Source organism: Peromyscus californicus, unplaced genomic scaffold (assembly GCF_007827085.1).
Source record: "Peromyscus californicus insignis strain IS unplaced genomic scaffold, ASM782708v3 Scaffold_13__1_contigs__length_99412109, whole genome shotgun sequence".
Taxonomy (NCBI): domain Eukaryota; kingdom Metazoa; phylum Chordata; class Mammalia; order Rodentia; family Cricetidae; genus Peromyscus; species Peromyscus californicus.
This window is the reverse complement of record NW_026294424.1, coordinates 8,114,373-8,126,485: the sequence shown is the minus strand read 5'-3', so window position 1 is coordinate 8,126,485 and position 12,113 is coordinate 8,114,373. Positions and strand designations below refer to the sequence as shown.

The 12,113-nt window shown below is 53.3% G+C and overlaps 1 protein-coding gene across 2 annotated transcripts; it reads left to right on the top strand.

Moving 5' to 3' along the window:
• Positions 1-1,298: 1,298 nt before the first annotated feature.
• Nefh (neurofilament heavy chain) lies at positions 1,299-11,747 on the top strand. Of its 2 annotated transcripts, XM_052736386.1 has the most exons (5): positions 1,299-2,257; positions 4,032-4,231; positions 5,242-5,366; positions 9,303-9,966; positions 10,039-11,747. In XM_052736386.1, exons 1-5 carry the CDS (start codon positions 1,375-1,377, stop codon positions 11,155-11,157), a joined length of 2,991 nt encoding a protein of 996 aa, XP_052592346.1. In that variant the 5' UTR covers positions 1,299-1,374; the 3' UTR covers positions 11,158-11,747. The 2 variants fall into 2 exon arrangements, with proteins under 2 accessions (XP_052592346.1, XP_052592345.1); XM_052736385.1 differs by having other exon boundaries at positions 1,300-2,257; positions 9,303-11,747.
• The last annotated feature ends 366 nt before the right edge of the window (positions 11,748-12,113 follow it).

The window sequence follows — 12,113 nt, the reverse complement described above, 5'->3', positions numbered from 1 at the left end:
ACCTGTGGGGCTCAGGAGGGTGGTGGGCTTTGGTACTGAGAAACCACCCCACCACTTCCTCGGGATCATGAAGGGATGGATGCCTATGGTACTGGCTTATCTATTGTGGGGGTAGGAGTGAGATGGCAAGATGAAACTGAGAAAAGCCAGGCAAGGAAGGAAGGAAGGAAGACAAACTTCTCAGGAGTAGGAACGGAGGTGCTAGGTATCCACTGGCAATGTGGACTCCCTTCCCAGAATTCAGCCAGAGATCCCCCAAGAAGGAAGCTCCTGGGGGCACTTGGGGGTTTGGAGTTGCATCTTGTCCGTTGTACACAAGGGGAAACCAAGCAGGAGAGAACACAGTTTGTACAAGGTCATTCAGCTAGCAAAGCACAGAGCTGACCTCCCAACCCCTCCGCCCTGTTTGCAGAACCTGGCTTGGGTGTTCTCTGGGTCCACACTCGGGGCAGGGGCTTGCTGCCTACTCAGGGACCCTCTGCTTCTTCGCCGACAGTTTCCCTTGCTGGGCAAGAGAGTCTCCACTTCCAGTCCTGGTCACTGGACTTTTTGGAGAACATCAAGTTCCCCTCCCATCCTGCGTTCTCCTTCTCCTTCTGCAGTTTCCCATGTTCCCTCAGGGTAGCTCTGCAGTCCTTCCAAACTCCATGTCCCCCTCTCCTACCCCGAAGTCAGCTGTAGAGTTCCTTAAGCCCCTCCGGGGTGGCCGCTCTACCTATCAGGGGAACACTGCACCTTCAGCTGGGGAGGGGGGGGTCCCATTTATTCTCGGTAGCGTCTACGGTGCAATGCCGTTCAGAATCCCTCCGAGGTGGTTGCGATCTCGGCACTCTTCATCTCAAGGTCCTTTCTAACTATCAGGGGACCTCGTGTCGCCTCTCATGAGGGGTCCTCCCATACTAATCATTGCAGAGTCTCCCATCGCTTCAACCCGCAGGCACCCTGCCCCGTCAGTTCTCAAGCCCCTGTCCCGATTTTGGGGGGCCCTCTCTTAATTCTGAGCACACCAATAGGGTCTTCCTACATGCACCTGGAGGTCTGCACTTGTCCGCTCCGTAAGTCCTTTACTCCTTGGTCTGACCTCGGGAGGCTTCACTGACGATGCGACGATTCCCCTTCACTCCTCGGTCCCCCCCCTTCACTCCTGGGTCCCCCCCCGCCCCGCCCCTCTCACTGCGGCGGAGCCGGTCGGCCCGGGGCCGCGGGGGAGGAGGTGGAGAGGGCGGGGCCCTCCTCCCCAGCCCCCCACTGCCGAGGGGCCGGACCCGGGCAGCGCGGATATAAAAGAGCCGGCGCCCCGGAGCTGCCGCAGTGCTGCCCGCCCCGTCCCGGCCCCGCTCTCCCGCTCTGCCGGCGGCCGCACCTGCTCCGGCCATGATGAGCTTCGGCGGCGCCGATGCGCTGCTGGGCGCCCCGTTCGCGCCGCTGCACGGAGGCGGCGGCCTGCACTACGCGCTGGGCCGCAAGGCGGGCACCGGCGGCACGCGCTCCGCGACCGGCTCCTCCAGCGGCTTCCACTCGTGGGCGCGGACGTCGGTGAGCTCCGTGTCCGCCTCGCCCAGCCGCTTCCGCGGAGCCGGCGCCGCCTCGAGCACCGACTCCCTAGACACACTGAGCAACGGGCCGGAGGGCTGCGTGGTGGCGGCGGCGGCGGCGCGCAGCGAAAAGGAGCAGCTGCAGGCTCTGAACGACCGCTTCGCGGGCTACATCGACAAGGTGAGGCAGCTCGAGGCGCACAACCGCAGCCTAGAGGGCGAGGCGGCGGCGCTGCGGCAGCAGCAAGCCGGCCGCGCCGCCATGGGCGAGCTGTACGAGCGCGAGGTGCGGGAGATGCGCGGCGCCGTGCTGCGCCTGGGGGCGGCGCGCGGCCAGCTGCGCCTGGAGCAGGAGCACCTGCTGGAGGACATCGCGCACGTGCGACAGCGACTGGACGAGGAGGCCCGGCAGCGCGAGGAGGCGGAGGCGGCGGCGCGCGCCCTGGCGCGCTTCGCGCAGGAGGCGGAAGCCGCGCGCGTGGAGCTGCAGAAGAAGGCGCAGGCGCTGCAGGAGGAGTGCGGCTACCTGCGGCGCCACCACCAGGAGGAGGTGGGCGAGCTGCTCGGGCAGATCCAGGGCTGCGGTGCCGCGCAAGCGCAGGCGCACGCCGAGGCGCGCGACGCTCTCAAGTGCGACGTGACGTCGGCGCTGCGGGAGATCCGCGCGCAGCTCGAAGGCCATGCGGTGCAGAGCACGCTGCAGTCGGAGGAGTGGTTCCGAGGTGCGCGGGCGCGTGGGGTGGGAAAGGGGTCGCCCCCTCCTGGCGGAGCAGTGAGCAGCCAATGGGTTCACCAACGAGCCGGTAGAGGAGTCCGCCCGGAAGTAGCTGGACCCTCTGCAAAGTGCATGCCACCTCATAAAGTAGCGGTTTTACTCTGGCCCTCCCTTGGGGCGCCCCAACCGTGCATTTCCCTTTTGTTGCCTCCTTCCACATTATTTATGTCCGTACTTAAACGCTGGGCTAACCCCTCTGCTCCTCACACCGTTAGGCGGACCCCAGTTTCAGACCAGTCTCTCTTTTGAACAGAACAAGCCCCGTCTAGACCCAGGGTATCAAGCACCCGCTTGCCCTGTCAACTCCGCCCACCCTTTGTCGCACCCTGCGCAGAGGGTGGGGCAGGAGTATTCTGCTGACACCTACCATTCTTCTTGCATCATGTCCCCACTTTAGTAATCCGCTGTGTAAGATGAAAGGAGCCTTCCATTTTCACACCCTTTCTAGCCAGTTTGGAACCAGCATGTGGACCTCATGACTGCAGGTGGCCGAGGAAGCTTCTGTGCTATTTAATATACCCTTCTTCCTCTCAAAAGCTGGGACCTCCCGTCTCCTTTTCTCCCCCAACTTCCAGGGGTTCTGAGTCAGCTAGACTGCAGTTGCCCTGAAGCACTGCCCAGTAGCTAGCTGCAGGGTGACCTTGACCACATTGACCCTCTCTGGTTCTTGTTTCTTTTTGGGATTGGGGCATGGAGAAACTGGGCTTCCTAGTCTCAGATGCAGAATCCTTTCTGACACCATCCTTATACCTGTGCATTGTTCTGGAGGAGAGTGCAGAGCTCAGGTGCTTTCCAAAGGTGTCTGCGATCCACAAGCTGAGAATCCTCACTTGGGTGGTTTTTAAGTTTGCTAACGTCAGGCAAAGCCAGGAATACTGGGACTTGGATGCTCGGAATTCCCTCTTTCATGCTCCACGCCTTTGCAGTGGCAGTGAACTGTCCCTTCCCCCATCTCTGCAGCAAGGCTCCTCCCAGAGGGGACCTCTTCTTTTAGGTTTGCCCTTCACCCAAGCAGAGCATCCAAGGATATATGTTCCCACCAATGTTCCCACCAGCTGGCCTCTTTCTTTCCACCAGGATCAGCTCTTGTATGTGGGATGTTCCCTTTCCAGAGATTAAGACCAATTTCTGATTTCCACTGGAAGATCTGAGGAGCCAGTTGGTGACAGAGGCCAATGTACAGCTTCGATTGGCTCAGGATGTGCTAGAGAATGAAGTCAGGTAGAGGAAGGAACAAAGGGCTGGTGCACAGGCCTTGGGCTCCCCTATGACCTTGGACTCTGCAGAGATCTGTAAGGAAGTTACCATGGCTACATGGTAACTGATCACTCCCACAGCTTTCATGCCTGGTGAGATCACAGGAATGTTAACTTCCTCCACAAGCCTGCAGACCCCAGCTGAAACCCTCAGTATGCCAGCCCTTTGGTAAGGAGCTCTGCCAGGCACTGGAACCGGGAACAGGGCCTTCCTTTTTCCTGAGTGGTTTATGGATCCAGTTGAGGGAGACACAGTCTGTTTTTTCAAAGCCAAATAGACTAGATTTGAATCCTGCCACTCACTAGCTGGGTGGCTTTGGACAAGAGCTACTTGACTGTCATAGGATGGGGTGGATTAACATCTTGGCACATATTCAACCCATGTTGTTATCACCTTCCAAATCTGAGCATTGGAGCCCAAGTTCAGGTGTGCCTAACCTGTGCCCTGGTCCCTCCCCTGTGCAGTGAGGTTGGACCGACTGTCAGAGGCGGCCAAGGTGAATACAGATGCTATGCGCACGGCACAGGAGGAGATAAGTGAGTACCGGCGGCAGCTGCAGGCCAGGACCACAGAGTTGGAGGCCCTGAAGAGCACCAAGGATTCGCTGGAGAGGCAGCGCTCTGAGCTAGAGGACCGTCATCAGGCAGACATTGCCTCCTACCAGGTGAACTGGAGGGGGTAGGGGGGGAGGGTCCGGTTGGGGGGGGCACTTTTTTTCTTAGAGCAGGACCCTGGTCTCTGAGTCAGTCATCACATTATTTTTTGTTGTGTGACCTGGAGTTATCTGCCTATCTCAATTAAAATTCCTTCTCTGAGGTGAAAAGAAGGAAAAATAGGAACAAAAAACAGTGCATTGTAGAGCTGGGAAGGTCGCCAAGTTCGGGGGTGAGCTCAATGGTAGAGTTCTTGCCTTTCTAGTATGCAAGAGGTCCTGGGCTCCATCCTAGCACCTAAGGAATAATTTACTACTTAAATATAAACGCTCAGCATAATCTTGGTTAGAGTAGGTATTCTAAGTCACCAGTGTCCGTGGGTGTGGCCTGGAGGCAGCTTTGGCAGATTTCTTCAATCAAAACCGGTCTTGGGGAGAAAAGTGTCACTTTCTTAGAACTGGGTGAACAAGTGAACGTGATGATTACAGAGCCATTGGGAACTGGAGAAAACCCAGGAGGTAAAGGACAGTTGGAAAGGTTCACTTGAAGCAGTGCTCAGGGGGAAGAAGTTTCACCTCTATTCAGTATGCTTCTGGGGACGTAATCAGAGAGCAGACACTTGCCATGCATTGACTCTTGCAGGCACCTCTGGAAAGAATAGAAATCAAAGTAGCTAAACTGCTCTCTCCCCAGGGCCCTGTGTCGGATGCTGCTCAACTGTTCTACCCCTGGGCTGCACCTCACTCAGCCCTTGCACGGAGCACTTTCTAGGACGTCTGTGAAAACTCACCCATCATTTTCCTGACTGAGCCAGTGCCTGTTGTATCTCATTCCAGATCTTTCCTCAGGCTGAGGTTTTTGATCCAGATTTTTTCATGTCTATACTTGAGCAGCTTGCAGTTTTGACAGGGTCGGAGGCTTTGTCCCCCGTCAGGTGGCTGAGCAGGGTGGCCCCAGCTTACCTGGAACTGAGGGCCAGGTACTGGCTGGCAGATGACTTTGCCTGATCTGTCATCCCCAGGATGCTATTCAGCAGCTGGACAGTGAGCTGAGAAACACCAAATGGGAGATGGCGGCTCAGCTCCGAGAGTACCAGGACCTGCTCAATGTCAAGATGGCCCTGGATATCGAGATTGCTGCTTACAGGTGAGACAGCCCAGGGGCCTTGAGTGGTATAGAGCCCTGTGTTCTCAGAGCCTTGAGGAGTATAGAGCCCTGTGTTCTCAGAACCTTGAGACAGTATAGAGCCCTGTGTTCTCAGAGCCTTGAGTGGTATAGAGCCCTGTGTTCTCAGAGCCTTGAGACAGTATAGAGCCCTGTGTTCTCAGAGCCTTGAGGAGTATAGAGCCCTGTGTTCTCAGAGCCTTGAGACAGTATAGAGCCCTGTGTTCTCAGAGCCTTGGGACAGTATAGAGTCCTGTGTTCTCAGAGCCTTGAGGAGTATAGAGCCCTGTGTTCTCAGAGCCTTGAGGAGTATAGAGCCCTATGTTCTCAGAGTCTTGAGGAGTATAGAGCCCTGTGTTCTCAGAGCCTTGAGGAGTATAGAGCCCTGTGTTCTCAGAGCCTTGAAACAGTATAGAGCCCTGTGTTCTCAGAGCCTTGAGACAGTATAGAGCCCTGTGTTCTCAGAGCCTTGAGGAGTATAGAGCCCTGTGTTCTCAGAGCCTTGAGACCGTATAGAGCCCTGTGTTCTCAGAGCCTTGAGACAGTATAGAGCCCTGTGTTCTCAGAGCCTTGAGACAGTATAGAGCCCTGTGTTCTCAGAGCCTTGAGACAGTATAGAGCCCTGTGTTCTCAGAGCCTTGAGACAGTATAGAGCCCTGTGTTCTCAGAGCCTTGAGGCTGCATAGAACTCTGTGTTCCCATTAAGTACTAAGCCTTTAGTTTCAAGTTGTGTTTAGGTAGCCTGCTACTTTTTAGAGACAGAAGTTTTTTGGTTTTTATTTTTTCTTGTTTTTTTTTTTTTTTTTTTTTTTTTTTTTTTTGGTTTTTTCGAGACAGGGTTTCTCTGTGTAGCTTTGCGCCTTTTCCTGGAACTCACTTGGTAGTCCAGGCTGGCCTCGAACTCACAGAGATCCGCCTGGCTCTGCCTCCCGAGTGCTGGGATTAAAGGCGTGCGCCACCACCGCCCGGCTTTTTCTTGTTTTTTAAACAGATGTTACTATGTGGCCCTGTCTGGCCTTGAACTCACTATGTAGACCAGGCTGCTCTCTAACTCGTGGAGACCCATCTACCTCTGCCTCCCAAGTGTTGGGATTAAAGGTGTGCACTACCACAGCCTACTAAAACCTAAGTATTTCTATTTATTTTCATTTTGTATTAGTGTGTGTGTGTGTGTGTGTGTGTGTGTGTGTGTGCGCGCGCGCGCGTGCGCGTGCGCACACTGTGGTGCATGTGTAGAGGCAGAGGACAACTTTGTGGGGTCTGTTCTCTTCCACCTTCGTGTGGTTCTGGGAATTGGAGTCAGGCCTTCAGGCTTGTGCATCAGGCATCGCTACCCCCCATGGCCATCCTGCCAGCCCAAAGTATTTCATTTGTGAGCCTGAACCTTTAATGGCTCAGCTATCCCTCCAGTCTTAATTCTAGTAAAATATATTTTAATGATATATGATAGGCAGGATGGTTCAGTGGTAAAGGCACTTGCTATACAAGTCTGAGGGCCTAAGTTTGATCACCAGACTCTACTACAGAAAGAGAACTGATTCCTGATGTCCTGTTGTCCATAACAGTGCATGCGCACATGTATCTGCACCCATGTACACACACAATAAAATAAGAAAAATGTTGTAAAATCCATATCTTGCTGTGCGGTGGTGGTGTGCACCTTTAATCCCAGCACTTGGGTGGCAGAGGCAGGTGGATCTCTGTGAGTTCGAGGACAGTCTGGTCTACAGAGTGAATTCCAGGACAGCCAGGACTGTTACAAAGAGAAACCCTGTCTCAGAAAAATCAAAATCAAAAACAAAAACAAACAAACAAACATCCATATCTTAAAATTTGCCATTTAACCTTTTTTTTTCTTAAGACAGGGTTTCTCTGTGTGGCTTTGGTGCCTGTCCTGGAACTCGCTCTGTAGACCAGGCTGGCCTCAAACTCACAGAGATCCACCTGTCTCTGCTTCTCAAGTGCTGGGATTAAAAGTGTGCCCCACCACTGCCTGGCATCCATTTAACCATTTTAAATAAACAGTTCGGTGGTGGTAAGTACATTTGCACATGTAGCACTCATCTCCATCCATTCCCAGAGCCTTTTTCACCATCCCAAACTCAAACTGCATACCCCTTACAAGACTCCTCATTGTCCCTGCCCTCAGCCCCTGAGAAGTAGTCTACTTCCCAAGAGGCAGAAATCTTGAAGCTGACTTATTTTCTTTTAATTACATTTTATTTATTTATTTGTGTGTGTGTGTGTGTCTGCATGCACACACATGGAGGTTAGCGGGTATGTGTGTGTGTGTGTGTGTGTGTGTGTTTGCATGCACACACATATGGAGGTCAGAAGACAGTCTGGGGAGTTGGTTTTTTGCCCCCACCATGTGGGTCCTGGGTATCAAACTTACCAAGTCCTCGGGCTCAGTGGTAGGCGTGCTTACCCACTGGACTATCTCATTGGCTCAAGAGTGACTTGTTTTCTTTCTGACTGTATCTACCCCAAACCCAGCTAGTCAGAGACTTGCTTTGGAGGAAGAGGTGCTCAGGTAGTCGGGGACCATTATAAGTCCATCCTTAGCTCACGAGGCCTGCAAAAACGAGTGGGGATGCAGAAACAGCATGCATGCCATCCGTGGGTTGTCGGGAGGCTCAGGCAGTCTCATTCACAGGGAAATCCATCCGACACAGATGCTTCTGGGCAGTCACAGTGCTCACGGAATGGCAGCCATGAGAAGACCAGTCCCCAAAGATGAGCGCCCCCAGTCTAGCAGGGCTGACATCATGAGGGCAGCTTCTGGTTGGTGACCCCTGGCTGTCCACCTCTTGCTCTGGTCTAACCTTCTGCTCAGTGTAGTGCACTAGCCAGGAACCAGAGTGATCCTTGAGTCAGACAGGCCGAGGCCCTGCCCCAGGCTGCTGGATTGAGATCTGTAGTTTAACGGGAGCCAGAGTAATTTGTCAGCTGTTAGATTTGGAAAACACTGCTCTAGGGGTAACTCCTTATACTTCTCTAAGCAGGAGCTCCACCAAGCCCTTAATACTCCTTATCTCACAGAAACAGCCTTCTGAGGTAAGGACTCTGGGGGTCACCTCTCTACCAATGAGAAAGTAAGGCCTTAAGGGTCTGGGTAGCTTGGATAAGGTCGCCGCCATCTAGTGAGAAGCTAAGTGACAGGAGAAATCCCAAAGGCTGGCTGTGAAAGGTGCCAGGACAGTTCTAAATGGCGATATTCCAAGACCTCTCAAACTAAATTTCTAAGTGTGGCTCACTTGTCCTCAGCTTTTCTCTTTCAGACATGGGAGGGATTTATTTTTCATTTTAGTGTGTGTGTGTGTGTGTGTGTGTGTGTGTGTGTGTGTGTGTGTGTGCATGTAGAGGTTATGCACAACTTTTGGTAGTCACGTCTCTTTTTCCAAACCCAGTACCTCATACATACTGGACCAGCAATATTGCACAGAGCCATACCCCGAACCCTCCAACTTCCTCTTGAATTAGGTGTTAGTTGAGAGACAATAAGTGTACGTTTATCAGTGTAGGGCTTTTCTACTGAGGACCATTCTTTAGGGAGATGGCTCCTCCCGTGAACAGCAGTGCAGTCCCCTGAGGGTCAGGCTCCGTGGGCGGTCACCGGAACACTTGGTTAAGTAACTTTCTCCAAAGTGCTTCCTGCTGAGGCTGTGACCCCGTGGAGGATGTGTGCTTAGCATGACTCAGTCCTCAGCACCAGAAATAAGCAGAGAGAGAGCAATAGGGAAGGAGAGAGGAAGGAAAGAAGAAAAGGAAAGAAAATGAAATTCCTCCCATTCATTCATACCCTTCATTCACCAAAGCCTGTCACTGAATGCAGTGGGGCTTCCGGAGAACCAAGGAAGATCCCAAACCTGCACATCTGCTCTGCGTTAATGGTGTGTCTCACTATCCACTCTGCAGAAAGCTCCTGGAAGGCGAAGAGTGTCGCATTGGCTTTGGTCCAAGTCCCTTCTCTCTGACTGAGGGACTCCCGAAGGTTCCCTCCACATCCACTCACATAAAAGTCAAGAGTGAAGAGAAGGTAAAAGTGGTAGAAAAGTCAGAGAAGGAAACCGTGATTGTGGAGGAGCAGACAGAAGAGATCCAGGTGACTGAAGAAGTGACGGAAGAGGAGGAAAAAGAGGCCAAAGAGGAGGAGGAAGGCGAAGAAGAGACTGAAGAGGGCGGAGAAGTCACCTCTCCCCCTGCGGAAGAGGCCGCATCTCCAGAAAAGGAAACTAAACCTCCTGTGAAGGAAGAGGCCAAGTCCCCAGCTGAGGTAAAATCTCCAGCTGAGGTAAAATCACCTGCTGAGGTAAAATCTCCAGCTGAGGTAAAATCACCTGCTGAGGTAAAATCGCCAGCTGAGGTAAAATCACCTGCTGAGGTAAAATCTCCAGCTGAGGCCAAGTCACCAGCTGAAGCCAAGTCCCCAACTGTGGCCAAGTCACCAGCTGAGGCCAAGTCACCAGCTGAGGCCAAGTCCCCAACTGTGGCCAAGTCACCAGCTGAGGCCAAGTCACCAGCTGAGGCCAAGTCCCCAACTGTGGCCAAGTCACCAGCTGAGGCCAAGTCACCAGCTGAGGTAAAATCTCCAGCTGAGGCCAAGTCACCAGCTGAGGTAAAATCTCCAGCTGAGGCCAAGTCACCAGCTGAGGTAAAATCTCCTGAGAAGGCTAAGACCCCTGTGAAGGAAGGAGCAAAATCCCCAGCCGAGGAGTCCAAGTCCCCTGTGAAGGAAGAAGTGAAGTCCCCAGCTGAAGTAAAATCTCCAGAGAAGGCCAAGTCCCCAGTCAAGGAAGAAGCAACATCTCCAGCCCAAGCCAAGTCCCCGGAGAAGGAAGAGGCAAAATCACCAGCAGAGGTTAAGTCTCCCGAGAAGGCCAAGTCCCCTGTGAAGGAAGAGGTCAAGCCTCCAGCTGAGGTGAAATCCCCTGAGAAGGCTAAGAGCCCAGTGAAGGAAGAATCAAAGTCCCCTGAGAAGGCCAAGACTCTAGATGTGAAATCTCCAGAAGCCAAGTCTCCAGTGAAGGAGGAAACAAAGTCCCCCACAGACATCAAATCTCCCGAGCAGGCCAAAAGTCCTGCCAAGGAGGAGGTCAAGTCCCCTGAGAAGGCCAAGTCCCCTGAGAAGGAAGTTCCCAAGAAGGAAGAGGTGAGGTCCCCTGTAAAGGAGGACACGAAAGCTAAAGAACCCCCAAAGAAAGCAGAGGAAGAGAAGACCCCTGCTCCACCAAAAACAGAGGAGAAGGCGAGCAAGAAAGACGAACCACCCAAGAAGGAGGCCCCACAGGCCAAGGTGGAGGAGAAGAAGGAAACCCCCGTAGAAAAGCCCAAGGACTCTACGGGGGAAGCCAAGAAGGAAGAGTCTGGAGATCAGAAGAAAGCAGTGACCCCAGAGAAGGGGACTCCTGCCAAGACCGAGGTGAAGGAAGAGGCTAAATCCAAAGAGAAGGCAGAGACGACCAAGACGGAAGCCGATGACACCAAGGCCAAAGAACCCAGCAGACCCGCAGAGAAGGAAAAGCCACAGAAAGAAGAGGTGCCAGCAGCACCAGAGAAGAAAGACAGCAAGGAGGAGAAGGTCACAGAGTCCACGAAGCCCGAGGAGAAACCCAAGACGGAGGCCAAGGCCAAGGAGGATGACAAGGCCCTTTCCAAAGAGCCCAGCAAGCCCAAGACGGAAAAGGCTGAAAAATCCTCCAGCACAGACCACAAAGATAGCCAGCCCCCACAGAAGGCTGCAGAGGACAAGGTCACCAAGGGGGAGAAGTAAGGCTGAGACAGAGGGACATCCAGAACAGCCAAAGAAACTCAGGAGGGTCCCAGTGCCCAAGGGTCAGCGTAATCAATTTTATTTCTTCCTTTCCTTTCGGTAAGAAGAAACACTGTTTAGATGATGGGTGTGCCCTCACCAAACAGGAATTTCTATTAGGATTAAGTTAGCAAGAGAAGACACCCTGAGCCCTGGCCCCTGACGCCCCAAGCCCACTCCAGGTGATGGACAATTATGATAGCTTATTGTAGCCGAACGTGATGTATGCCGAATGCTACATGAAAACCACTTGACTGAAAACTGCCCCCTCCTTTCCAGATAAGTGCATTTATTTCCTGTATGTACAACTGACAGATGACCGCAGTAATGAATGAGCAGTTAGGAATGCATTATGCTTGAAATGTAACCTATTCCCGAATGCCTTCTTGTTTTCCAAAGGAGTGGTCAGGCCCTTGCCCAGCACTCTGCCCTGGAAGAGCTGCAGCAGGTGAGGCGGGCACTGGCCACTGAACCATGCCACGGCGCACTTTCCACTGGAGTCCACTTTCAATTGCTCCCATGCAATAAAACCAAGTGCTTCTAAAGTAGAACTGTGGCTGTTCTTGTTTGTTCTCTTCCCCTGGGAAGGCTTGAGGCAGGGACAGGAGGTCTGGATGTCACACCAGATCTGTGCCGGTGGCCTAGGGGATCATTCTGTAGTATGGTCTGTGGATCACCTTCATCAGCATCGCCAGGGAGCCACAGACTCCTGACTCCACGCTGTGGACATCACAGTCTGAGAGGGAGGCACAGGGAAAGTACACGCTTTGCCAAACCCCAGTTTACCCTAATGAACACTGACGCTGGGGTGCCTGGGAACAGTGAGCCCCAGGAGGATGTTGGATGGTCCATGGACTCCGCATGTTAGATGAGAAGTACCTTGTGTATAAGAGGCCACACATGGCTAATTCATCTGT